The 27,709-nt window shown below is 45.8% G+C and overlaps 1 protein-coding gene across 25 annotated transcripts; it reads right to left on the minus strand.

Moving 5' to 3' along the window:
• Positions 1 to 9,393: 9,393 nt before the first annotated feature.
• Positions 9,394 to 23,165, minus strand: LOC112662770 (transmembrane epididymal protein 1A-like). 25 transcript variants are annotated; one of them, XM_025451359.3, is made up of 6 exons: positions 22,954 to 23,165; positions 22,775 to 22,839; positions 22,546 to 22,652; positions 22,149 to 22,250; positions 11,616 to 11,736; positions 9,394 to 10,807 (listed from the first exon to the last, which is right to left on the minus strand). In XM_025451359.3, the coding sequence occupies exons 5-6, from the start codon at positions 11,617 to 11,619 to the stop codon at positions 10,152 to 10,154; spliced, it is 660 nt and encodes a 219-aa protein (XP_025307144.1). In that variant the 5' UTR covers positions 11,620 to 11,736; positions 22,149 to 22,250; positions 22,546 to 22,652; positions 22,775 to 22,839; positions 22,954 to 23,165; the 3' UTR covers positions 9,394 to 10,151. The 25 variants fall into 25 exon arrangements, with proteins under 25 accessions (XP_025307144.1, XP_048961638.1, XP_025307142.1 ...); XM_049105681.1 differs by having other exon boundaries at positions 22,775 to 22,835; positions 22,949 to 23,165; XM_025451357.3 differs by having other exon boundaries at positions 22,949 to 23,165.
• Positions 23,166 to 27,709: the final 4,544 nt, after the last annotated feature.

Below are 27,709 nucleotides of genomic sequence, written 5' to 3' on the forward strand. Positions count from 1 at the left end.
TTAGTCTACCTCCTCAGTCTGAGGTTTGGGAACCAGTGCTGGTCAGGGGCCTGGAGCAAATCCCATTAGATTAAAATATGCATTATCTTAGGGTTTATTGTACATGCTCATCAAGGTCTTTTTAAGTAGTAGGAGGCATGCCTGGAATGAATATTGAAATTTCATGACTGGAGAGATGATCTCTGAGATAGTCCATCACTAGCTTGTTCCACATAGAAAGAATTTTTTTCATTGCTGTTCATATAAAGTCAATATTACTATGAGAATATTGTTCTTCCTTCTATTTTCATTTTTGTCAGCCTGTAATTTACTTAATGTTATTCCTATTTCCATCGAGTTTAATCCTTCTTTCTATTATCACATATGCATGAATGTGGCATGCTATTATTTATCTTTTTTTTTAAAGATTTTATTTATTGAGAGAGAGAGAGAGAGAGAGAGAGAGAAAGCATAAGCAGGGAGAGGGGCAGTGGGAGAAGGAGAGAGAATCCCAAGCAGGCTCCATGCTCAGAGCAGAGCCTGATGGGGGGACTGAATCTCATGACCCTGAGATCATGACCTGAGCCAAAATCAAGAGTTTGATATTTAACCTATGGCGTCATCCAGGTGCCTCTTATTTGTCTTAATTCTAACTTTAATTCTGATTTTAATTCTGGACCTCTCTCATTCTTCTGTATTTACAGTAAGGAAACACTTCTAATATTCTTACTTTAACTCCAAACTGACTCAAATGAAGAAAGTACAACTATCTGAATCTATTATGTATCTAGTATAGTTGTGCTACAGTGTTTCTATATGGAAGTGTATATTATTTTATTATTGATTGCTTTTATATCTCCTTTTTATTTCAGTTAGGATATGAGAAAGAGAAAAGCAGTCCCTGATCCCTGGGAGTCAGCATGGCACTAAGAATACTCATTGTATTCTCCTGTTGCACATAAGCAATTTCACAGGACACCAGTGTTTGACAAGGCCACTCTGACCTTCACGGATCTAGATAAAAACAAGAGCGTTCTGTAATGGTGTCTGAACACAGACAAAATATGAACATGGTCCAAACCACAGAAGTGACTAAACATCTCCTGGTCTTGGCTAAAACAAGTGACGGCTTCTCTTTATGACGATAGCTTTAGCTTTGCTCTAGTCTGCCCTCCTTCTGGGTAACATGTATTAAAATGCCCAATTATAGAACAGGTCCTGCTTCTTGACAGCATCCAAGCCAAAGCAAAGCACGGCATCTGTGAGTCCTCCATGAAGTCACCTAACACCAACCTAAATCCTACAAATCCTTTCTACCACGTGAAAAGAGGTGCAAATTCTCCCTCCTTGCAACGTTCAACTACAACTGTGTTCCTGAGGGTCTTTGGTTGGGAGACACCAACAGATATTTTAGTGATATACATCTACATATTTATATATAAGTATAATTGCAATTATATCTGTAAGTAGATTATATTATCTATGGATTTCATTTCAAGATAGTAAAGGGGCTTTACAAAGTATTTTATACAAAGAGGGCATTGAATTTGGTAGGACCACGGATAGAAATTTCTGAACTTGACCCTGCCTACAGGTAAACCATGGCGTGTAGTTTTGCCTGTGTGTAAATGTAGGGCTGTGTAAAATGCTGCTTAAATGTGTGCCCGGTGTCAAATTACAAAAAAAAAAAAAAGTTCTCACACTAAATACACAGCAAACTATTGTCATGGTCTCATGCTTCCCTGTTAATTGGATACACTGGGCAGTATTGTTGGGGCATTAAGCCTTGTTGTTTCCACTAAGGATCTTCATGCATCCCTATCATTTGCCTTTCAGTTGTGTGCTTTTTCTTCTGACTGTCGGTCACCACATCTGGCACCTCAGCCATCCTGCCAGGAACTGGCTATTAAGTTAAACCAGCGACTTGTCAAGGGAATTTTGCTTTTAATAGAGTGTAGGAGTTGGTTTAAATTACTTAGGACTAAATATCAGTACAGGCTCTTACAAGGTCATTGCTTATTTTCTAAACAACCACCCCCCATCCCAGGTCTGCAGGACAGAAATCTTGGTTTTGTTCATGGATTCAAGTGCTTACCAGGCGCTAGAGAGACACTTTTGCGCTGACTGGGTGAATCAATCAATCAATCGATGAGTCATCCATCTCCCTGGCTTCAGGTGTGTGACCTTGTGAGTTCCAAGGGCCAGTTGGCCCTGGCCCCGGCGATGGTGGGAGAAGGACACTGGGGCGCGCCAGGGCCTCACCCTGGTACCCACGCGGACCCGCGGGACACCTTCCCAGCACAGCCTATGGGTCGTCCCCGATCTGGTGCCCTTCCAGGCCTGGAGGACACTGGTGACCCAGGAGGGGCAGGTGCGTCACCTCCTCCTGGCCCCCTCCCAGGCGGGAGGCTGGAAGTGAAGGTGCGGCCCGGGCCACAGGGCGTGGGCGCGCGCTCCTCCCTGGGGGCAAATTAGGAAATCCGCTCCCCAGCTCCAGACTCCTCGGAGCCCCTGGCCTGGGGCGGAGCTGGGGGGTCGGGTGAGCCCCCCAGCAGGGCAGGGAGGGATGCACGCAGGGCTGTGGGGCCAGGCTCTGGCAAGAAGCCCTTTAATGAGAGGGTGGCAGTGGAGGGTGGGAGGACAACCTGGCCGACTTGGGCTCCTCGCATTCCTTACGGTTTACCAGCCAGTTTTGTGCTCTTGGCAAACTTTTAAAATTTTGCTGTCATTAAAAAAAATCTAGCGTATCACTTGTATCCTTTCTCTAGTACATAGTAACACAATCAGAACTACCAAACAAAAGAAAATCCTAGATTCTGTCCTAGGGCTCCAGGACTAGCTGAGGTGCAAGACCATGAGGATGCTGTCACCTGGAGAAGGCATTCCGTCTTGGAGACTATTTCTTGGGAGCTGGGTCCTGGGAGAGAGAAGGCTGCCAGGGGAAGTTAAGGAGCTGTTTTCGCAAGGGCCATGGGAGTGGGTGCACAGGGCAGGGAGATGTTCTCCAGATGAAGTGTGGGCTCTACACTGTGTCTTCAAAGAAGTTTGTAGAGGAGAAAGTGTCCTTGTTACCAAGGACACCATAGGCAGTGAGACAGGGGGAGGGATAATCTCTGGGGAAGCCTGAAGCAGGAAGTCTGTTTAGGTAGTGGAGAAGGTGAGGAAGACAGAGAAGGAGGGCAGGTGATGGGGAGAAAAGGAGAGGGTCAAGGAGATAATAAGAGGGAAACAGGGAGAGAAATTGAGAGGGTCAGAGAAGAAGGGATAGAGGGAGATCTGTAGGGACTCAGGGATATCTGTGCAAGGCTTTAAGGGATTAGAGGCCATTGGACTATGGATCATTATCCCTTCTGTGGTCCGTTTTGTACCCACAGACTAGTGAGGCGAGAGGAAATGGGATTTCTGTTTCCACCTGCTGCATGGTAGGCACTCCATAACCAGGGAATGAAGAGTTAACTATGTCATATGCAATCATCAGAAAAGGACAGAGCTCACCAGGTCCCAGAATTAACTTCCAGTCCTGGTTAATAAAGGATAACAGGTATAATCCTTAGCTGGGCATAATAACTTACGGGCAAGTCTCTTCTGTCTTAAGCATATTCATTTCATCTTATTCTTTCCTCAGTCAGTTTTCTTTATGACCCATACGACACCTGCATTTTGTTGATGCAGCGTGGGCCACACTGTGGGGCAATGCAGGACCAGTTCCACTAGTCTTAGAAGAGTGAGTTCCCTCCCAATGTCCTGCGGGCCATCCTTCTCTGGGAGGGGAAGGAAAGGAAGGAGGAACTGGGAATAAGAAACAGGGTTTTGTTGGCTACTCCCTTTTTTGGAACAATCTCAGTATTTGGTTTCTGTGTTACAACAAGGCCATGGCTTTCCTCCTACCTCCCTGGGCTGCTCTTTCTTGGTCGGCTTTTACAAGTGCCTCTCTTCTTTTTCCTAGTTACACACACTGCCTCCCAGAGTTGTGTTCCAAGCCCTCTCCCTGGATGAGCTCATCCATCCCTGAATGATCAGAAATGGCTTTAATGACCATTTATGACTTCCAAAGCTCTTGACTCAACCCTTTCTCTTGAGCTCCAGACTCCTGCACACACCTACTTCTAGAACAACACCTCAAACTGTGTATCTTCAATCAGAATTCCTCTCTTCTCCCACAGCCCCTGGTCCTGATTTTCATTTTCTCAGTGATCACATTTACTGTCCTCCCCAGTGGTCCAAGCTTTGGCTTTCACCCTCTCTCACCTTCCTCACCTGAAGTCATGACTTCCAGGCCACGAACCATCTAAATGAGCTCTTCTCTTATCTCAGCCCCACAGCCTGGCAGTCTCCTAGCCAGTGTCCCTTTTTCTAGGTTTGCGTGCACAGACACACCACTGCCACCCCCACTCCCCAATGCCACACTCCACATCAAGTATGGGTGACGTTTTCAAAATGGAAATTTGATCATTATCACTGGCTTTAGGATAAACACCAAATTCCTTCATGGAGTCTAAAAGGAATCTGACTCTTGTCTACATTTCCACCTTCATGGCTGCTGCTCCAGGCTCAAACACGGAGGTCCAACCATCCTGCTTCCATCTACTTCCTTTGGTGTTTCTGCTATGACCCAAGGAGTTTTCCCTTGGCCCTTTCCCCCTCACCTGGGGATCTCTCCAACCTCTCCTCCCCTGGCCACACTCATCCTTTGGGTTCCTGTGGAGAGACATCACTTTCCTTGGAAGCATTCACTGGTGCCCAAGCCTGGCTTACCTGCCCTTCGTTACAGCCTGTTTCGGACTGCACTTAGCTTGCTGTTTCTCTGCCTTTCCTCTCCCACAGAGCCATAATCAGCTTGGAGTCAGAGACCCTGGCATCTGGGTCATTTCGTTATTCTCCTGGTCTAGCATGGAGGCTGGTGTATAGTAGATGCTCAATAAATATTGAATATCTGCTTGCATGAATAAATGAAAGAATTGAATGAATGTGTGGAAATAAAGGAAGACCAAGCAGAGGTTATGTATTCAAAACTCTGGTTTGCTGTAGCAAGGGAGTCAGCCATCATCATTTACTTTTTGCCAGTCAGCGAGTGGGAAAACTTCATGGTGGCAAGAAGGGGAGGCTTCAGATATGCCCTGATTGGAGGCTGTTGGCCTGTTGCTACAGGCAGGCTAGCTAGAAGTGGGGTATCCTACGTGATTGGTTAGGGGTGCATATTTAGCTGTCTCTGTTTGGTCTAAGTTGGAAAGAGGGAAAAAATTAGAGAAGCTGTTGGTTATTAACCAAGTCCTGCCCATTTCGGGTCAGTTGTTCCAGGGGTTATTGTTTGGCTTCTTGGACCAGTTACTACTGATAGCTAACTGACTTTCTGCAGTCTGACTTATAGGTAACAGGCTGGCTTCTTGCGTAGTTACTGTAGAAATGGGTTGATTTCCTGGACTGGTTGCTGCAGGCTGTAGGTCAGATTTTTATTTTCATATAGAGTCTGACCATTGCCCATTTGTACATACAATCTCTCGAACTAATAGCAATTGAACATCTACTGTACACTATGCTCTGAACTGAGTGTTGTATATGCAACACCTCATTTATTTCTCACAATACCTTTGCGGGGTAGGTGTTACCATTTCTGCATAACCCCGGTCACTTCCTCCTTTGAAGCTGATGCTAGCCACATTTTCTGTCTTCTGCTCTCTTTGATGCCTTAGGTATCTCCCCATGCACACATCCCCAGATTCACTGAGAACTGGGCTCTGGGGTTCACCAGTCCAAGGCTGTCATCTTCCCAGGCCTCTCATGATCCTTGCTCTGTTCTTTCCCACATTAGACTCCCAGCTCTGGATTTCTTCATCTTCAGTGACCTTCACCTCCAAGTCTCTTTAGTCATCCACACCTTAGTCATCAGGCACATCCTTCGTCATTACCAAGAAAGAGTTCATCTCTGATATATAAACCCTATCATCCACTCTGATTGAAATAACTTCCTCCTCTTTCAGCTCTCCCAGGCAGTAATTAATTCTGGGTGGGGGCAGTATGATAGATTTCAAAATACTTTAAAGTACTTTTTGCTATATTATAAGATGTCTAAAATGTATAACATGAATAATTAAAAAAATCCTCTCTAAACATTATTTTAATCTTTAAAAATAAGCATCACTTACTTGTATACCCATCACTGCCTTTCTCTAGAGAGAACAAGGAAGAGAAGGAGGCCATATAACACTAGATAGTCATAGTCACACTGCAATCAGAACTTATAATGATGAAGTTTGTTTATTTATTTATTTATTTATTTATTTATTTATTTATTTATTTTCAATTAACATATAGTAATGCATTATTAGTTTCAGAGGCAGAGTTTAGTGATTCATCAGTTGTATATAGTACCCAGTGTTCATTACATCAAGTGCCCTCCTTAATGCCCATCACCCAGTTACCCCATCCCCCCACCCATCTATTTTTGTGTTTTTATTTTAGGGAGAGAGCAGAAGTCGTGGGGAGGGGCAGAGGGAGAGAGAAAATCTTTTTTTTTTTTTTTTTTAAAGATTTTATTTATTTATTCATGAGAGACACAGAAAGAGAGGTAGAGGGAGAAGCAGGCTCCCTGCAGGGAGGGGAGCCCCATGCAGGACTCAATCCCAGGACCCTGGGATCACAACCAGAGCCAAAGGCAGATGCTCAACCACTGAGCCACCCAGGTGCCCCAGAGAGAATCTTAAGCTGGGCATGGAGCCTGACATGGGGCTCGACCTCACAACCCTGAGATCATGACCTGAGCTGAAATCAAGAGTCAGGTGCTTAACTGCCTGAGCCACGCAGGTGCCCTGATGTTCTTTTAAAATAATAAAGTTATTATTTTGGAAGTTCTCCAAAGTCATGACAAACACAGCTGGCATAAATTATGTTTAAGTGGCCATGTTCCCCTATGCTGAGTATGATGGTTAATTTTATGTGTAATTTGGCTAGGCTTTGGCATTCAGTTGTTCAGTCAAACACTGGTTTAGATGTTGCCTTGTGCCAGCACTTTTTAGATGTGATTAACATTTAAATCCGTAGATTTTGAGTAAGCACTCTCCATAACATGGATGGGCCTCATTTAATCAATTGAAGGCCTTAGAAGACAAGCCGGAGGTGCTCCAGGCAGGAAGGAATTCTGCCTTCAGACTCAAGATGGCAACATTAAAACTCTTCCCTGGTCTCTGGGCCTGCCTATTTTGGACTTGCTAGCCCTCACTATCTCCTAAGCCAATTCCTTAAAATTTCTATCTATCTGCATCCTATTGCTTCTGTTTCTCTGGAAAACCCTAATACCCTGGACAAAGGCCAGATGTGCAGAACAAAAACTCCCCTGCATAGCACAGACCAAGATAAACAAGAAACACCTCTGTAAATCACTCCCCACCTTTCCCCCTAGCCACCAATCCTCCACACATCAGATTCCTCTTTATTAAGTCAGGCCCAGCATCTGATAACAGGTCACTGAGGGATTTGTTGACTGATGGATTATACTTTAGCCGGTGGTTTTCAGCTAGTTGGTGATGTCATTAGAATTTTAAACTTCTGGGCAGCCTGGGTGGCTCAGTGGTTTCGTGCTGCCTTCAGCCCAGGGCGTGATCCTGGAGACCCAGGATCGAGTCCCACGTCGGGCTCCATGCGTGGAGCCTGCTTCTCCCTCTGCCTGTGTCTCTGCCTCTCTCTCTCTCTCTCTGTTTCTCATGAATAAATAAATAAAATCTTAATTTTTTTTAAAATTTTTATTTATTTATGATAGTCACACAGAGAGAAAGAGAGAGAGGCAGAGACACAGGCAGAGGGAGAAGCAGGCTCCATGCACCGGGAGCCCGATGTGGGATTTGATCCCGGGTCTCCAGGATCGCGCTCTGGGCCAAAGGCAGGCGCCAAACCGCTGCGCCACCCAGGGATCCCTTTTTTAAATTTTTTTTAAATTTTTATTTATTAAATAAAATCTTAAAGAAAAAAAATTTTTTAAACTTCTGGGGCACCTGGGTGACTCAGTGGTTGAGCGCCTGCCTTTGGCTTAGGGCATGAACCTGGGGTCCTGGGATGGAGTCCTGCATGGGGGTCCCTGCATGGAGCCTGCTTCTCCCTCTGCCTATGTCTCTGCCTCTCTGTGTGTGTGTCTCTCATGAATAAATAAATAAAATCTTAAAAAAAATAGTTTTAAGCTTCTTATTTCCAAGTTGAAGGAGAGAGTCTTACCATTATCCTCAAATAAGGAATGTTCCACTCCAACAGGCCAGGGGATGTATTTATCATAAGGCATCTTAAAAATAAAACTGTGTTAACCCTTCAGGGTGGAGGCAAAGCCAGTTTTGGGGGAGCCTAAAGTTTATACCGGTAGGAGGTCCCTCTTTGGAAAAAAGAATGCAGAAATATCTTGCTTTTGCAAGGTTTCCATGATATGTGATCCTATGAGCACCTTGCTGTGGCCCCTCCCAGGGCTTTGCATTTGGAGATGTGGAATGAGGACCTAGAGCTGGAGCTTTAGCCGCTTCAGGGCAAATCTGGCTCTGCTTCTGTGCTTTTTAGGGTGGGGACAGAGGAAAGGTGCTGGCTTCTCCGTAGGCTGGTTCTTGCTTTGCTGGGAAGGAAGCTGGGGCTGGCCTGGTTCCAGCTGCTGCAGGAAAACACATTTCTCTTCCTCTAGATCCAGAGTGTTCCTCCCCTCCAAGCCCTAACAGTGTGAGCTGCCTGACTCTAGCCCTAGACCCACTTTCATCTCTTTCCTCGCTCCCTTCTCTGCCTCAAGCTCTCGTCCTGGTTTCCAGGGCCGATTTCCCATGCTGCTACACACTGGGGGGTGCCCGGTGACATTTCAGATGACAGAGTGCAACCTGTCTTCTATCTTGCAAATGCAAACACCTCTCTATACTTCTGATAGCTTTTTGGTCTCTGAGGACAGCATTTCTAACTGCATGAGAGGCAGTGTCACTGCAGCTGCTGAGAGAGACAGACAGACAGACAGATAGAGAGCTTTTCTCTGTGGTCCTTTCTCTACATCCGTGGCCAGCACCCCCACCCTTCCTCCTGCCTCTTCACATCTCCAATTGCCTGATTTATCCATCTCACATATGCAGACTCATGCTAGCAGAAGCAATGGCTTTCTAGTTGCACCCAAGGATAGGTATTTTTATGTAATTGGCTTTCACGTATTTCACTGAGTATATGCATTTACTAGCCCCTTCTCTCATTCTGTTGAGAAGCTCGATGACTGGCTGAAAATCTCTGCATGTTCCAGGGGTTGGCATTCTCAGCTTTCTCTCCGCTCCAAGTTTTTACATCTTCAGAAGCACTGAGTTTATTGGCACCCCGCATTTCATAGCAGTTCTCCACCTTCCTCTGCTCCCACCAACGGAAATCTGGGCCTTTTCTTTGATCTGGCCCCAGAATCACTCACACAAGACACACATAGACTGGTATCATAGAGTTTAGTGAAAGAGTTGTGACAATGGAGTTTTATATTACAGTAAAACCCAAGCAACTGAAAGTTAATCTCCACCATCCTTGCTTCTTCCACCCACCTCCGGGACTCTCTTCCTCTTTGCCTCCTCTCAGACTTGAGCACCTGCTACATTGACTGACCCCCTCTGCTCCCGCAGAAGGCAGAAGTAGCCTCGTTCCATTTAGATGTAAAATAACTACAGCGAGGAGGAAACAAGTTCTGCATCCTGCTCAGCGCCTAAGGTAAATAAACCAGAGAGAGGAGTGAAGAAAACAGAAGTCCTCACCCTTGTGCCAAAAGGAACCCCCTCTTCACACCTTAAAACCCTTGAGCTGCACAGACGAAGCCAGCTCTGCCTCAAACTGATAGAACCCTCCCGGGGTCCCCAGTGATCCCCCATCTCCCTCTCCTTGTTGCATTGCCTTCTCTTGGATCCCAAAAGCCATCAGAGTAAAGCCCTACTGTTCTCATATCACAGGAGTCCACACAAGTCCCTGGTCGGGAACCTTACTGGACAGTGAGGCAGGAGAGAGGGAGACCTGGAGAGAACAGAGTAACAGATCCAAGGAACCCCAGGAGCTGAAAGGTTTATTGAGGAACAAGGAAGGTGACGCCTGTGACAGAAAGCCCCGTCGTGGATCCTGAGACATCTCCGTGCTGCGTGCACCGTGGGCACCCTGGAAACTCTCCTTACCAAAGGCAGAGCACGGAGACAGGCGCTGCTCGCCTAGACGCCCTCATCCCGCAGCACGCCCTCGGCGCCCAGCTTCTCCAGGTCTTCGTTGCTGTAGCCCCTGGGACACGGCCGGTACTTGGCGCCCGGGACCTCTCTCCGAGAGGAGGAGCGATGGTGCCAGAGGCTGCAGAGACCATAGACGGCGGCCAGTAGGGCCGCCCCCAAGGCCAGGTGCCAGCAGAAGAAGATGGGGAGGAAGGCCAGGTCCTCGGGGTTTTCCGCTCTCCAGGGCTGCCCAGAGGGAGGCGCGTACATCAGCACAGACAGCTGCACCATCCAGCTGCTGAGCACCAGGCCCATCCAGGTCTTGAGCACCCACAGCGCGGGCTGGTCGGGCACCCAGACCTCTATGGCGAGCACCAGGCCAACCAGGAAGGCGGGCGCCACGAAGAGCGCGTGCACGCGGATCTCCAGGGCGCCCCTGTTCTCCAGGTGCGCCGCCATCAGCAGCGCCAGCACGCAGAAGGCCAGGGCCTCCGCCGCCTGCTCCAGCTTGGCGGTCTGCCGTGCCTGGCACGCCCGGCTCGCGATGTCCACCACGCCGCTAAGCAGGAAGAAGCCGTACATGGTGACGTGGTCCCAGTTCTCGTAGAACACGAACGGGCGCCGGGGGTCCTCCCAGTCTACTATCATCAGCCGGTTCACTCCTGGGGGGTAGAAGAATTCGGGAATGATGCCACCCAGGGAGATGAGCACCTTCATTATCCCTTGCACAGGCACCAGCTGCCACCACCTGTGTCCTCGCTTCTCCCTCGGGGGCAGAGGGGGTCGGAGGTACCTCTGTCCCCGTAGCAGCGCCAAGGACACCATCACTGAGTAGTAGAGAGAGAAGATGAGGAAGAATGTCCCTGCCAGCAGGTGGCCCTGGAAGGTGCCCATGGTCGCGGGTGTGCGCAGGGGCCGCAGAGCAAGAGCTGGCAGGTAGACGAGCAGCAGCCTCCCCGGGCCCTCCTCACCAGCACAGTGGCTGCTCCTAAGCTGCGGTGAGAGTTCCCTGATCCAACTCCACCCCTACCTCCTACACATGAAGGGACATACGTCTGTGCTGGAAGCATCTGAGCCACTCCCTGGGTGGGATCTCTTTCGGCCTGTGGCACTGCACCTTGGTGTGTTCCTTACTTAGGTCAGCTAAGCTTGGGATTCCAACCTGCGCACCTCAGGCAGGCACTAGTTTACCCTTTCTCCTCGCTGCCCTCCGCCCCACCCCTCCAGAAGGAGAAGGGAGGGAAGGAGGTAATTAAGGACTGTGGCTGACTTTCTTATATTGGCTGTCTCTTGGTGCCAGCCACATCACTTCTTTTTTTTCATCATTTGAATCCCTCAACAACTCTATGAGAGAGTTATTGTTTAACAGGTTTTATAGGTGATATTAAACCTCAGAGGGGTGAAACCACATGTGCAGGTATCACATATAGCAGCTAGCACAGCAGAGCCAGGATGGGGACCCAGGTCTACTCATCTGCCGACAAAGTCCAGAGTTTGTACGTGACTAAATGACTGAATTCCGGCTCCAGCACTTGTAAGTCATATGACTATGGGCAAGTTACTTTGTCTTCTTGAGCCTCGGTTTCCTGACCTGTAGAATGGGAATAATAATTACTTCATAGGTTTGTTGTATTCAGTGGAATAAGGTATGTAGAGTGTCTGATACATAATAAACACTCAATGGTTTATTGAGTGAGTGATTATTAGTAATTTTACTATGTTGTTTCTAACATTCCTGGCTGAATTCCTATGATGCTGAAGTTGTTCAAGTAGTCCTATGAGTAATACCAAAGCAGGACCTGTTAAAAAAAATGAAGATTTTAATTATATTTAAAATTTTTTAAATGTTTTTAGTAATAGAAATTAAACATGGGCAGCCCGAGTGGTTCAGTGGTTTAGCGCTGACTTCAGCCCAGGGTGTGATCCCAGGGTCCTCGGGATCGGGTCCCACGTCGGGCTCCCGGCATGTAGCCTGCTTCTCCCTCTGCCTGTGTCTCTGCCTCTCTCTCTCTCTCTTTCATGAATAAATAAATAAAATCTTTTTTTTTTTAAAAAAGAAAGAAATTTAACATTACAATTGATAATGTATCATATATTAAAATTACTATTAAAAATTAATTTCAAGAGAAAAATAAACTATAAAACTTTATTTATCCCATATGTGGAAAGTTGTGAGTTGCCAACAAATCTACGAAAGGTGGAGCCTATCTGTAGCCTTAACCACACAGACTTCCCTTCACAGGGATAATGTAGTTCTTACACTCCTCAGTGCCAAATGGGAAAAGTAGTAAAGAATGATAAATGAGAGGGGCCTGTGTGGCTCCATAGGTTAAGCTGCTGACCCTTGGTTTCGGCTCAGGTCATGATCTCGGGGTTGTGAGATTGAGCCCCAGCCCTGTACTGGGCTCTGTGCTCAGAGTGGAGTCTATTTATCTCTTTCCCTCCCCCACCACTCACTCACTCTCAAATAAATAAATAACATCTTTTTAAAAATGATAAATGATAAATTAAAAAGTGTTAAGGCTACTGCAATAGTAAATGGCTAACCAAAATATTTTTTCCTATCCTTACAATACTGGACCCTGAGAATTCAACATTTTTAGTATCAAAGGGAAGAATATGCCCACCAAAGGACACACTGATGATTTCATTGAACCAGAAGCTGAGGAAATCACATATACATTTCAGGCTCCTCAAGGCACAAGATAAACAGGCAAAAAGAAGAACATGGTATTGACTGTGGAAGTGGTTCTGAATAACACAGGGACATAGGATTGCAGCCATATGAGGAGGTAGGGAGGAAGAGGTGTAGATGAAAAGCAGGTGCCTCACCAGGTTGTCTTCTTAGACTTTGTATCTCATGATAGTTAAAGGAAGACACTTTCACAATCCTATGTAGGCAGGACCACTAAAGGCTCTGATTCATTTTTTCATTCAACAATAATACTACTCATGTCAGAAACTTCTGGCCCTAAGGATACCACAATGAAGAAGAGAGATAAGAAACAAATAAATATGCAAGTAAACAAGAAAAAATGGTAGAGGATGTTAAATAATAAGCCCTCAGAAAATATTAAGGCAATTGCAATAGTGAGTGAATCCTTCAGATTGAGCCATAAAAGAAAAAAACATTCAAACCAAGATCAAATTGGTATTACAGTCCAGCCATGCAATATCTGACTGAATGTTTGGATAACTTTATCACATAAAGACCTAGAGGAGGAGATAAATGAAATCAAAGACTGTAGTAAAATACCACTCCCTATAGACAATGTATCCTATTTACAATCTTTCCAGTTATGTCTTTCTCTTCCTAACTAGTATCACATTTTGGTTTTTGCCATTGAGAACCTTGTTGGGGGCTCTTCAGGTCATAAAGCCATAAGTAATTTGTCTCTGCTTATCTTTTTCTGCATATTACAATGAAAAGTATTTTTTTAAGTATTCATTATTTATTTATTTATTCAGAGAGAGAGAGAGAGAGACTGAGAGGCAGAGACACAGGCAGAGGGAGAAGTGGGCTCCATGCAGGGAGCCTGAAGCGGGACTCGATCCTGGGTCTCCAGGATCAGACCCCGGGCTGCAGGCGGCGCTAAACCGCTGCGCCACCGGGGGTGCCCAATGAAAAGTATTTTTGTAATCAGAAACTATCTGAAAATTTGATTTGTTTTTTTTTTTGTTTTGTTTTTATTGAAGTTCACTTTGCCAACATATATAGTAGAACACCCTGTGCTCATCCCATCAAGTGTCCTCCTCAGTGCCTGTCACCTAGTTACCCCATCCACCAGCCCGCCTCCCCTTCTGCAACCCTTTGTTCGTTTCCCAGAGTTAAGAGTCTCTCATGGTTTGTCTGAAAATTTGAAATGATGCAATTATTTAATGCATGGAGGAAAAGCTTGAATATACAGGCATCAAAATGCAGTAATTTCTACGTGGTAATTTTATGGGGACTATTAAATTGTGTATTTTTTTTTTTTTCAAATGTTCCCTGAGGCTTTAGTAATTTAATTTTATGACAAAATTGTCAACCTGAAACATTTTGTAAGAGCTCTTCTCAGTCATTAAAACATTTCTTTATACACATATATTTATGCATACAATTATTTATATAGAAATATATGCATATGGACATTTTTTTAAGGACTGAAAAGCACAAAGATAGGTTCAAAAAGTAATATAACAAATGCCAATGCTGAATGAAAAAGTGTTAACTTTTTGTCATGTTTGCTTCCAGGGTTTAGAAAACTAAACCTTCAGATCTTTCCAGTCTCATTCCCATCCCTCCCTCCCTTCATGATGGGAAACCAACATCACGATTTTGGTGTGGATCTTCCCTGTCATTCTGTCATCTTATATATGTTTGCATCTCTCTCCTTTAGTCTTGTCTCTCTCCATCTCTTTAATCTACCTTATCATTTTCTATGTATTTCTAGTTCTGAAGAAACAAGCAACAGAAAGAGGTCTTCCAGGAACAAGGCACTGGTCATGCCTCAATGAGAACCCATGTAAGTGAAGTTCCTTTGTAATGAAATCAGTGTGGTTAAATTAAAAGGGTAGCAGGGGGCAGAGGGGGGAGGACTCAAGAATCATGCAAAAATACAGTCAATCGGAACCATATGTCATAGTGGCCCTATTCCAGTAAACTGGGCAAGTAAACAGATGTGTTGGTCCTAAGGGCAATTACAGGTGAACAAGGCTAGCTTTTATCACCCCCCTGCCCAACACACACACAAAGTGACCAAGAGTCCCTGGCGGGGTGTGCCTGTCTCTCCCCATCTCCCAACTGGACAGTTACTTACCATCTGCTACTCTCTGAGTCTTTCTGGCTTTCAAAGGGAGACGGTGTCTGATAATACTCACTCACACTTGTTGACTGATTAATCTTTAGCAGATGTGTTTTAGTCATTGTAAACCCCTCATCTCCAGTGGAAGGAGGAAAATCTTTAGCTTTGCCCATGACTAAAGGAATTTGAGGCATCAGACAGCAGGTGTTGAGATGTGTCTGCTATTTGAAGGGGTTCCTGAAAGTAAATTTGATTCAGACCTTCTAACCCAGGGGTTTCCAAGGCTGCTCATTAGAATCATCAGGGAAATTTTTTTTTTTTGAGATTTATGTATTCATGAGAGACACACAGAGAGAGGCAGAGACACAGGCAGAGGGAGAAGCAGGCTCCCTGCGGGGAGCCCGATGCAGGACTTGACCCCAGGACCCCGGGATCATGACCTGAGCCAAACGCAGACACTCAATCACTGAGCCACCCAGGTGCCCATCAGGGAGATGTTTAAATGTTTAGATCCTCCCCTGGAAGTTCTGGTTTAATTGGTCTGGGATTTAGGTTTTTAAAATCTCCCCTGCAGGCACAAAAGGACAAATAGTGTATGAATAGATAGCACTTATATGGGATATCTAGAGTGATTGAATTCACAGACACAGAATAGAAAGGTGGTTGCCAGGAGTTTGGGGGGAGAGGGGACTGGGGGAGTTTCTGTTTAACTGGTACAGAGCCTCTGTTGGGGAAGATGAAGAGTTCTGGAGAGGGATGGTGGTGATGGCCGCACAACAGTGTGAGTGTACTTAACGTCACTGAGTTGTACATCTAGAAATGGTTAAGATGATAAATTTTATGTTATCTACAATAAAAAAGGTGAAAAACCAACTGGTTTCTGGTGATTGGAACTTGCAGTCAGGTTGAGAACCACCTCTGGTATCTGGGGTCACTGTTGGCGGGTGGGTCCTGCCCTCTTCCTCCCACCTGTGTGGGCTCCCTGCCTCTCTGGGAGGCTCAGCTGGACGCTGTTTGTGGTTCAACTGTTGGGGCTACTATAGGGGCAAAGAAGTTTCACTTTTTACTTTTCCTTTGAGATTTAGTCTCCTGCCCAGCGCTGGTCCTGGAAACCCTCCCAGTGCCTTCTGTACTTAGTAGCAACATTTCTGTGTAGGTGGCTGAATGGCAACCTCTATCAGCAGGGGTTTTATTCTCTGGTCCCTTCTGGTATCTGTGGCTGGAGCCTTCCTCTCCCGTCTTTCGGACTTAGGCATGCTACGTTTGACTCAGCCCTGTCATCCAACTTGTGCAGGTATATGTCACACAGGAATAACCACCAGTTCACATCAAATAGGGATGACCATAAGTCCATGGGGATCTGGAGTTCTTCGTGTATTCTCTAGGGAAATGCTTATCTACTTTGTAACCCAAATATTAGCAGAAGCTACTCTGTCTTTTGAAATACATATGAATTTACTTGAGCCCTGTCCCATACTCTGGGGTGTGGGAAGTCCAATGCTCTGTCTAAAATTCTTGAACTTTCCAGGGCTGGGGCTTTGCTCCTCTCTAACTCTGAGAGTGCATTCTGCACTGGCTGTGTTCACACCTGCAGGCACATCTGCAGCATCACTCTTTGCTCTGTTTCTCACTGACCCAGAAGGGAGACTCAGCCCTTTTTCATTGATTCCTACCTCTACCATTTGGAAAACAAAACAAAACAGAAATGTTTACAAAAGGCATTTACGTGCACAGCAGGCTTTATTATATATGTGAGGATGATGATTAGATATTACATCATCCCAAAGTAAAACTCTTGATGTTGAGTATTAAATATTTTTGTTCTTTTTTTATTAAAGATTTTATTTATTCATGAGAGACACACAGAGAGAGGCAGAGACATAGGCAGAGGGAGAAGCAGGCTCCATGCAGGGAGCCCGATGCGGGACTCGATGCCAGGACCCCAGGATCATGACCTGAGCTGAAGGCAGATACTCAACCACTGAGCCACCCAGGCACCCCAGATATTTTTGTTCTTAAAGGTTCTTCAGGGCAGCCCGGGTGGCTCAGCGGTTTAGCGCTGCCTTCAGCCCAGGGCGTGATCCTGGAGACCTGGGATCGAGTCCCACATCAGGCCCCCTGCATGAAGCCTGCTTCTCCCTCTGTCTGTGTCTCTGCCTCTCTCTCTCTCTCTCTATCTCTCATGAATAAATAATCAATTAATTAAATTAAAAAAAAGTCCTTAAGCAATATATGGTTCTATTCATATAAAGTCCCCAAACTGGCAAAACTAACCTAAGGTGTTGAAAGCCAGGATAGTGGTTAGCATGAGGATTAGGTGCAGGTTACACAGGTGACTTAGGGGAAAGCTATGTAGCTGTATACTTGGGATTTGGATACTTTCCTGTATTTCTGTTATGCTTCAAAAAAAATTTTCACATTAAAATTAAAGAGGAAAGAAGAAGCCCATCAACAACTTCAAGCTCAAGCATGTTGCTTGACTCTCTCTCCATCCAGACTTTCTTCAGATTAGTATAGGGAATTCTCTCACCTAATCAGCCTGCATCCCAGAGGGCAGTTTTGGATTCTGATCTGTTAACAGTGTCTCCAAAGAGGACCAAAAAACATGCAGACACACACATTGTCAGTGATGGGCCCCTCACATACTCTTCTTCCTAAACCTCTTTGAAGGAATCATGCCAGTGAGAACTGGAAAGACTCATCCAGATGCCCACTCTCCAGGGGTCTTCCCATATTACCTCTACCCTTCCACCCTCAAACCTGTCAGGAGAGAGACTGTCTCTGGTTCTGACCTTCCACAGAGGCCCCAAAACCACCTTTACACAATGAGACATACAGACTAAAAGATTCTGAAGCCATCCAGATGCTAAAAGCCCAGGTAAATAAGAACGTGGCTCATGGCATAGATAGGAAGTCAAACTGTGGTGGCCCTAAGGACCCCTCGGTCTGCCCACCGGTGGGCATCTTGAAAGGACAGCTCTGAGCCTGGATGCACCATCTTGCAGCGTGACCTCTGCCTCGAGGGTCTCGAGCTCTTCACTGGGCCCCCTGGGGCATGGTGGTACCTGGAACCTGCCCTTTGCTGGGAGGAGCAACCATAGTGCCAGAGGCTGGAGGCAGTGCCAGCAGAAGGTAGTGAGGAAACCCCGGGTCTCCCGTGGCTGGAAGGCACATCATCACACATGGCTACAGTGACCGGGCAGGCCATGGTCTTGCTGCCTGGCCCAGCTTCATCGTGCTGCTGCACTAGCCATGTGTGTTTCATTACAGCCACCACGAGCTCAGCAGGAAGAATACTAGACACAGTGATCTGCTTATCCCAGCACGTGGAGAGGGAGAGCAGCCCCTCAGGCCCTCCCCTGTCACCCCTGTCTCCCCTGTCACCATCTGCTTGTCGTTGGAGGACAGAAGAACTTAGTAAGGACGTCAGTGAGAAGCAACAGCTTCCTCCCCCTCTTCCACAGGCACCTGCTGCCACCACCTCTGTCCTCATGTCTCTTGGTAGGACGTGGTCCCCATAGGGCAGGATGCCACCCTGATGGGAAGTGCCTAGGACTTCTCACAGGAAATGCCATGCACTTTCTACGTTGCCAGGAGGGTGAGGACAGCCCAACGATGGCTGACTAGGTGGGCTCACCTTTCAGGTAGGTGCTCACAGAGGACAGAAGAGGGTGCCTTGATAATACTTCTTTGGTCCCCGTGCTGTCATTCATGCCTCTGTTCTGCCCAGGTATAAGCTAATGTGTGAGGAAGGTACACAGCATGACGGTTGTGTTTGTTATTATGACTGTGGTACCAATACACCAGGTTTCACCAGCCTGGGGCTATCAGTCCAGTCTGATTTACCTGAGCATCTATATTCTAATGGGTCTTAGTCTTTGCTTTTTCACAGAGGGCCTTAGAATCTTGCAGAATTTCCCTTCAGCTCCTACATTAAGGATGATTATGGAATCTTGCTGCCCAAGAATCAGTTCTGGTTACCCTGGCAGCATGTCGCTGGTCAGCTGCAGACATACTGTCCATGCTGCTCGCTGGGCACTCATTGTACAGCTCTTGCCCTCAGTAGCCCCCTGAAAAGCCGCAGCACCTGGATCACAGCCTTCCTGCCCTCACTTGGCCTGTGGTGTTGTCATCATGGAGGAGATCCACTTTTGCTGCCAGCTGTTCTGGGTTTCTGGGGCTGAGAGCCCACAGACAATGGCCTTGACAGCTAGGAGCCCCCCCACCCCCGTCGGGCTCCCTGCTCAGTGAGGACTCCCTTCTCCCTCTCCCTCTGCCCCTCCCCAGCTTGCGCTCTTTCATCAATCAATCAATCAATCAATCAATCAATCTTAAAAAAGATACAGTAAAATAATGACCTGTAGAGAAAGGGGAATGAGAGCAGAGAAGAGAGATAAAAGAGGACACATTAATCCATAAAATAGCCAAAGGACTTTGTGCATATGACATGCACTGAGCAATAGAAATAATTCAAGCCTCGTCAACCAGTGCCAACAAAATGAAACAGACAAAAAAAAAAAAAAAGCAAACAAACAAAAAACAACCCCACCATCACAAAAGAGAAAGCATGATGTGTACATAAAATCTTGATTACACTAGGTAGAGGGTGATGTGGACTCCGTAGCAGGCACTGAGAATGGACCGTGTGAGACAAGGCAGGGAGAGACCCTGTCCATGTTAGGGGAGTCAGAGCAGGCTTCATGAAGGCATCATGTCTGAGTAAGTGTTACCTACCTAAGAACAGGCCTCTTTCCCAGGTGGCTCCCTTCAAAGAAGTCTGCTCACACTGTCCACCCACTTATATAGACCTCGGGGTCAAATCCATATCAGATTAGCATGCCAGAAGCCCAGCACCCACTCCAGCGATGCTCATATCCTGATGGATGGTCGAAGAGACAGGAAGGTGCCCTCCTGAAGAGACAGGAAGGTGCCCCACTAAAGCCCTCTAGTGAACCCAGGGGCATGGCTAGGCAATCTCCAGTCACTTGCTGTAAATTGCTCTCCAGACTATAATGCCTTCCCATAAAAAGTTCAACTACAGATGAATAAAAAGAAGGATCGAAGTTCAGACAGAAAAGCAGTATGAAGGGCATTAGCAATTTCCTGGCATGTGCGTTCCTGGACTAAGGTACAAACCACTCTCCCTCTAAATAACAGAAATTACAGGAGACCTCAAATCATTTTTTTTTTAAGATTTTATTTATTTATTCACGAGAGACACACACACAGAGAGACGGAGATACAGGCAGAGGGAGAAGCAAGCTCCATGCAGGGAGCCTGACGTGGGACTCAATCCCAGGTCTCCAGGATCAGGCCCTGGGCTGAAGGCGGTGCTAAACCGCTGAGCCACCAGGGCTGCCCCTCAAACCATCTTCTTAATAACATCGAAGTCCTAACAAAAACAAACAACAACAAAAAAATGGGACACCTGGGTGGCTCAGCAGTTGAGTGGCTGCCTTTGGCTCAGGGCGTGATCCTGGAGTCCTGAGATCGTGTCCTGCATCGGGCTCCCTGTATGGAGCCTACTTCTCCCTCTGCCTGTGTCTCTGCCTCTTTCTCTCTGTGTCTCTCATGAATAAATAACTAAAATATTTAAGAAAAAAAAAAAGGAGGAATTAAGAGAGTAGAATTGGGAGGGGTAAGAGCCTAAATGGGTGAACCTCTGTTCCTTGTCTGGGAGAAGGCAGCTAATAGGTCAAGCTTCTGGGGTGAGTGGGAAGGGCAATATTGCATTCCACATTGTCCTAAAGACATGCTGGGGTTGTCTGCCAATCCTCAGAATCTAGATCGTAGAGCTGGAGGGACATAGTTGGCAGTCACTGTCTACCAAGGTGGAAACCCAGTATAAGCCCATCCTCTGCTTACATAGAGAGTCTACCCGCTAGAATATTCCTCAAGCCCTGTTCCTGGACTGAGTGCTCTTGGGTGCTGGCAAAAGAAAGGTGGATCCCTCTGGAAGAAGATCCTTGGTCTCTTTTAATTTTCAAAATAGTCATTTCATATAATTTGTCCAGGAGAACAGAGGCATAGAGGTATGTGAGACAAAACAACATGTCTCAGGATCAACAGTAGCCATAACCATAGAAATAGACCTACCAAGATATCAGATATTAGAGTTCTTAGGTACAACCAATAAAGCAATGCACACACACTGTGTCAAGGAGATAAAAGCAGAATTAAAAGTTTTATGTAAGGATATGGAAATTTTGAAAGCAACAATGCAGATAAAAAAAAATTAGAGGGGCATCTGGGTGGCTCAGTCAGTTAAGCGACTGACTTGATTTCAGCTCAGGTCATGATCTCAAGTTCATGGGATGGAGGCCCACGTGCAGCTCTGCTTTCACTGAGGAGAAGAGGCTTGTCCCTCTTCTCCTCCTCCCCCTGCTTGCACTCTCTTTCTCCCTCTCTCTCAAATAAATGAATAATAGAACCTTAAAACAATTAGATATTATAGAACTAAAAACTGCAATAATCCAATTAAGAACTCAATAGAAGGGTTAATAACAGTGGAAAAGAAGATAAGTCAGAAGAAATCGTCCAGAATGAGGCCTAGTGAGACATAAAGATGGAAAATACAGAAATGATAAATAGGGGAAGATACAGAAAACCTAATATGTGTTTCTTTGGCAATATTTGAGGAGCTAAGAGTTAAGAATTTTCCAGAATTGATGAAATGAGCCAATTCTCTGAATCAAAAAGCCACAGAAGAGATTCCCACACGAAATAGAAATCTCGAAGGAATTAGTGAAGCCAAGAAATCCTGCTTGGGACGTTCTTCTTCCATGACAAGGTGTGAGTACTTGAGGGACTTGGTGGATTTCTTTATGGCACTGTTCTTGTGGTTTGTTTTTGAAGGTGGGAGAGATTTGACCTGGTTTATAAGCTGAGGGAAGAAACCAGTTGAGAGTGACAGGCTGAAAATATGGGAGAGGAGAGATAATGCATGACGTTTTTAGAGGAGCAGGGGCCCATACCGTGAATGATTATACCCATAATACCGACCATTTATTGAACATTACATGACAGTATCCATTTCAGGCAGTTGTCACACACTGATATTAATTCTTAAAACCCCTAACAATTAGTATTTCTATTCAGACATCATTGGTAAGTTCACTGATGCTCAGGAAATTCAAAGGGGAAAAACCCAAAACAACTTGGTTGTAAAGTATGGTTAGTAAACGGGGGGTACCAAGATCCACACCAGACCTTGACTTACCCCAAAGTCCTTGTCCTTCCTACTCTACCAGGCTGCTCTCAGAGCTCCAGCTGGCCTCAGAAAGCCCTTTTCTTGGCCCGAAATTGGTTAGAAGGAGGATGACTGTGGAGGTGGAGATATTTGGAGAACATAGAGAAAGGATTAGGGAGTTGAAGCAGTGCAGGCTCGAGGCTTGGTTGTTCCCAGTAAAGTGATAAGTGATATTATTTGCAGAGATAGAAGGATGTGGGAAGTCAGCAGCGAAGTAACTGCCAAGGTAGAGTCCTCTAGGGGAGAGGGAGGGAAAGGATCGGAGTCATGTGAAAGCAGAGGAGGAAGCTGAGTCAGGGGAGTGTCAAACCAGGGCAAGAGGCAGTAACCAGGGAACCAGAGTTGAGGGGCAAGGGGAGGCTAATACCGTTGACTTAGGCAGATGGCAGGATTGGGGTGACAGGAAGGCTGTGAGCCAAGCGCCCAAACCATCAATGACAGCATGGAGTCGTGTTCCAGAGTGGACCAAGGACACTGAGGAGCAGGGGGCAAACTTGAGAAACAGTATGTCATAGTCTCACAGTATCCCCTCCCCCAATATTTATTGCAAGGGGAAACATAGTAACATCACGGTGGAGAAAAGCAGCAGATCTCACCTTAACCAAGTGATCTCAAAATGCTGTTTTATCAAAAGAGATGATGCGACAAAGCTCCCAGCTGCCTGGCAAGGACCAAGTCAATAAACAATGACTATTATTTTAGTCCTCCAGGTAATAATAGCCACATCCCCAGGGACCTACGGCCCGAAGGTCTCGCCACCTCAATCGTACCTCACCTCGGCGCAAATTAATCTGTGCTAACGTGTCTCTGCGTCCCAAAGGGTTAACGAGTTGTCCCTGGGTAACCCATGTGGTTCACACATGTGCCCTTGACGGGTCTTCCTTAATAAATGGAGGGATTCCAACGGTAGAGATTCAGGCACGGCGGCAGGGTTGAGATAACGGCTCCTGGCTGGGGTGAGGGTCGGGAGTTTGGGGTCTCGAACCCAACCGGGAGCCCCCGCGGTCCCGCGCGCCCAGGGCTGAGGCTCGGGTCTCTAACCGCGCAGCTTCCGCTCTGGGTCCCTCCCGCCCGCGGGGCCGCCCGCTCCAGGACCTCGCAGGTGGGGGCGTGGATGGGGGGGGGTGCAGATGCTGCACCTGCATCCCGCGCCGGCCGGGCCGTGGGGGCGGGGGGAGGAGCCTGCATGTCCCGCACCTGGCCCGGAGCCCGTCCCAGCCGACGTGCGACTGTGCAGCGGCCGGTGCCAGCCCTGACGCTCCCGGGACGGTCTCCTCGAGGAAGCGCGCCGGTGCCCCCTAGTGGCCGAGCTCGGGGCCTCCTGAGGTCCCGCGGCTCTGCGGGGACCAAGGTGCAAAGGACCTAGAGCGACCTAGAGCGACCTAGAGCGACCCCGGCCTGCAGGGAGCTGGGAGCAGTGTCCCCCCGGGGGGTGTGCGGACCGGGGCTGGCTGGGACGGTGGGGATGGCACAGCCCTCGAGTGAGCCGGGTCTGAGTCAGCTCGGACCCAGGAAGGCCGGAGGCCTCCTCCTGCTGTCCCCTGTCCCCCACGCTGGCCTCAACTCCTCTCAGGTCTTCACTGTTCTTGAGGGAAAAGGGAGAAATGAGTATCTATGTACTGGGCAAGTTCACTTAGTCATGTGGAAACTCACTACTTCTAAAAGGATTTGAAGTGATCAGGAAGATCTGAGGATGTTAAAAACAGGAAAAAGGATGGGGGGTTGCGGTGGGTAAACAGAGGGGTGAGGTTAATACTTAAAATGACTCTTGAGGGGCGCCTGGATGGCTCAGTCGGTTAAGTGTCTGCCTTTAGCTGAGATCATGATCCCGGGGATGTTGGGATCCAGCCTGAAATTGAGCTTCCCCCTCAGTGGGGAGTCTGCTTCGCCCTCTGCCTCTCTCTCCCCCCACTCCTTGTTTATGTTCTCTGCTCACTCTCTCTCTCAAATAAATAAATAAAATCTTAAAGAAAAAAAAATGACTCCTGAGGCCCTGAACAGGTACTATAGACCAGAAGACTGGAAACAGAATGTTAAACTTCCAAATCATGAGAGCTTTAAAAAGAAAGAAACCAACAAGACTCAAACAGTCCTTCAAGCATCAGGAACAAAAGACCAAGGGGAAAGGAAATCATGGAACTAAAACACTGACTGAGCCACCCAGACATCCCTCACTGGGGCCTTTCGAATAATGTTGCATAATAATGTTATAGTGAGCATTTAACCCTTGTGCTTAATTCTAATGGAAATAGCTTGAGGGCTTTACGTGTTTTAGTAAGTTATCTGCTATTAATTTTTTTGGTAAATATTCTTTATTATATTTAAGAAGTGCCCGTCTATTCCTATATTACCTTTACTCTTCCAGTCTTTTCTGTGGTAACTGATCTATTTAAATTTTCTGTTTCTGGGGCAGCCCTGGTGGCTCAGGGGTTTAGCGCCGCCTGCAGCCCAGGGCGTGATCCTGGAGACCCAGGATCGAGTCTCTGTCAGGCTCCCTGCATGGAGCCTGCTTCTCCCCCAACCTGTGTCTCTGCCTCTCTCTCTCTCTCCCTCTGTGTCTCTCATGAATAAATAAATAAAATCTTTAAAAATAAATAAATAAATTTTCTGTTTCTTTTGGTGTCAATTTTGTATTTTCCTAGGAATTCAACAATTTTCTCTAGATTTTCAAGTTGGTTGTCATAGAGTTATATGTAGTATTGTTTTACAATTCTTTTCCTTTTTTTATATCTGGTGTTCTATGATCTTTCTCATTTTTAATATTGTTTGTATTTGATTTTTCTCTTTTGTCTTTAATGGTGGGCATGAAATATCTGTTGATCTTATAAAAAATTAAATTTGGCATGGAATTGCCATATGATCCAGCAATTGCATGCCTGTGTATACATTCAAAAGATGAAAGCAGAGGGTGCCTGGGTGGCTCAGCAGTTTGGTGCCTGCCTTTGGCTCAGAGCATGATCCTGGAGTCCCAGGATTCCTGCATGGAGCTTGCTTCTCCCTTTGCCTATGTCTCTGCCTCTCTCTGGGTCTCTCATGAATAAATAAATAAAATCTAAAAAAAAAAAAAAAGATGAAAGCAGGGACTCAAACAGTTACTTGTACACTTGTTCATAGCAGAATTATTCATAATAGCCAAAAGGAGAAACAATCTAAGTGTCCAGCAACAGATAAGCAACATGTGGAATATACATGCAATGCAATATTATTTGACTGTAGAAGGAAATGAAATTTTGATATATGCTACAATATGGATATACCTTAAAAACATTATGCTTAGTGAAATAAGCCAGACACAAAAAGACAAATATTGTATAATTCCACTTACATGAAGTACCTAGATTCAGCAAATTCACAAAGAGTGGAATAGAGGTTACCAGGGGCTGGGGGAGGGAGAAAGGGATTGTTTCATGGGTACAGAATTTTTGTTGGGGACAATGAAAAAGTTTTGTATATAGTTAGTGGTGACAGTTACACAACATTGTGAATGTATTTAATGTCACTGAATTGTACACTTTTTAAAAAAAATTTATCCATGAGAGACACATAGAGAGAGAGAGAGAGAGAGAGAGAGAGAGAGAGAGAGGCAGAGACACAGGCAGAGGGAGAAGCAGGCTCCATGCAGGGAGCCCGACGTGGGACCCGATCCCAGGTCTCCAGGATCACACCCCAGGCCAAAGGTGGAGCTAAACCGCTGAGCCACCGGGGCTGCCCAATTGTACACTTTTGAATGGTTGAAATGACAAATGTATTACGTATATTTTATCACAATACAAAAATTAGGTTTAAGATTTATTCTTTCCAATATATCATTGCCGATTTCACTAATTTTGGCTTTTCCTTAAAAATTGTTTTTTCTAGGGGTGCCTGGGTGCCTCAGTTGGTTAAGCATCCAGCTCTTGGTTTCAGCTCAGGTCATGATCTCAGGGTTCTGAGATGGAGCTCTGCACTGGGCAGAGAATCTGCTTCTCTCCTTCTTTTGCTCTCTCTCTCAAATAAATAAATCTTAAAAAAATTTTTTCTAGGGATCCCTGGGTGGCGCAGCGGTTTGGCACCTGCCTTTGGCCCAGGGCGCGATCCTGGAGACCCGGGATCGAATCCCACGTCGGGCTCCCGGTGCATGGAGCCTGCTTCTCCTTCTGCCTATGTCTCTGCCTCTCTCTCTCTCTCTCTCTGTGTGTGACTATCATAAATAAATAAAAAAAAAATTTTTTTCTAAAAAATTGAAGTATAGTTGACACACTATGTACACTAGTTATGTTACACTAGTTACACTAGCTTAGGTGTACAAGAAGTCTGTATATTATGCTAGTCTATACATCACAAGTGTAGCTACGAACTGTTCCCATACAGCCCTATTACAATACCGTTGACTGTATTCCCTATGTTGTACCTTTCAACCCCATGACTTACTCATTTCATAATTGGAAGCCAGTATCTCCCACTCCCCTTCACCCATTTTGTCCATCCTTCTACCTTCCTCTACCCTGGCAACCATCAGTTTGTTCTCTGTACTTATGGTTTGTTTCTGCTTTTTGTTTGTTTATTCTTTTTTTTTTTTTTTTTAGATTCCACATATAAATGAAATCATATGGTACTCATCTTTCTTGGTCTGACTTATTTCACTTAACATGATACTCTTTAGCTCCACCATGTTGTTGCATATTCTTTTATGGCTGAATAATATTCCACTGTATATATAGACCACATCTTCTTTATTTGTTCATCTGTCAGTGGACACTTAGGTTGCTTCCATGCCTTGGTTATTGTAAATAATGTTGTGATAAACATAGAAGTACACATATCTTTTTGAATTAGTGTTTTCATTTTCAGTAGTGGAATTACTAGATCATGTGGTATTTCTATTTCTATTTTATTTTTTTAAGACTTTGGTTAATTTTTTTAAAGATTTTATTTGTTCATTTATGAGAGACACACACAGAGAGAGGCAGAGACACAGGCAGAGGGAGAAGCAGGCTCCATGCAGGGAGCCTGATGCGGGACTCGATCCCGGGACTCCAGGATCACGCCCTGAGCCAATGGCAGGCGCTAAACCACTGAGCCACCCAGGCATCCCTCTATTTTTAATTTTTTGAGGAATCTTCATACTGTTTTTCACAGTGGCTGCACCAATTTACATTCCTACCAACAGTACATGAAGGTTCCCTATTTTCCCCAACCTTGCCAACACTTGTTATTTCTTGTCTTTTTGATCCTATCTATTCTGACAAGTGACAGGTGATATCTCATTGTGGTTTTGATTTGCATTTCCCTGATGATGAGTGACGTTGAGCATCTTTCCATGTGTCTGTTGGCCATCTATATGTCTCCTTTGAAAAAATGTCTGTTTGGGTTTTCTGTCCTTTTGCTAATCAGATTATTTGGTTTTTTTTGGTGTTGAGTTTGGCTTTTATTTTTATTAATTACTTTGGCTGGATTATTTGTGGTTCATTTTTGACTTCCTAAAATGAGTTATTAATTTCTTTGATTTCCATCTTCTTTAATAATGAAGGCACTTAAGATTATGATTTTTC

The sequence above is a fragment of the Canis lupus genome, chromosome 34, assembly GCF_003254725.2.
Source record: "Canis lupus dingo isolate Sandy chromosome 34, ASM325472v2, whole genome shotgun sequence".
Classification (NCBI taxonomy): Eukaryota; Metazoa; Chordata; class Mammalia; order Carnivora; family Canidae; genus Canis; species Canis lupus.

Excerpts from the sequence above, each read along its gene's own strand:
- LOC112662770 (XM_025451355.3), bottom strand. The coding sequence starts at position 11,039 with ATGGGCACCTTCCAGGGCCACCTGCTGGCAGGGACATTCTTCCTCATC.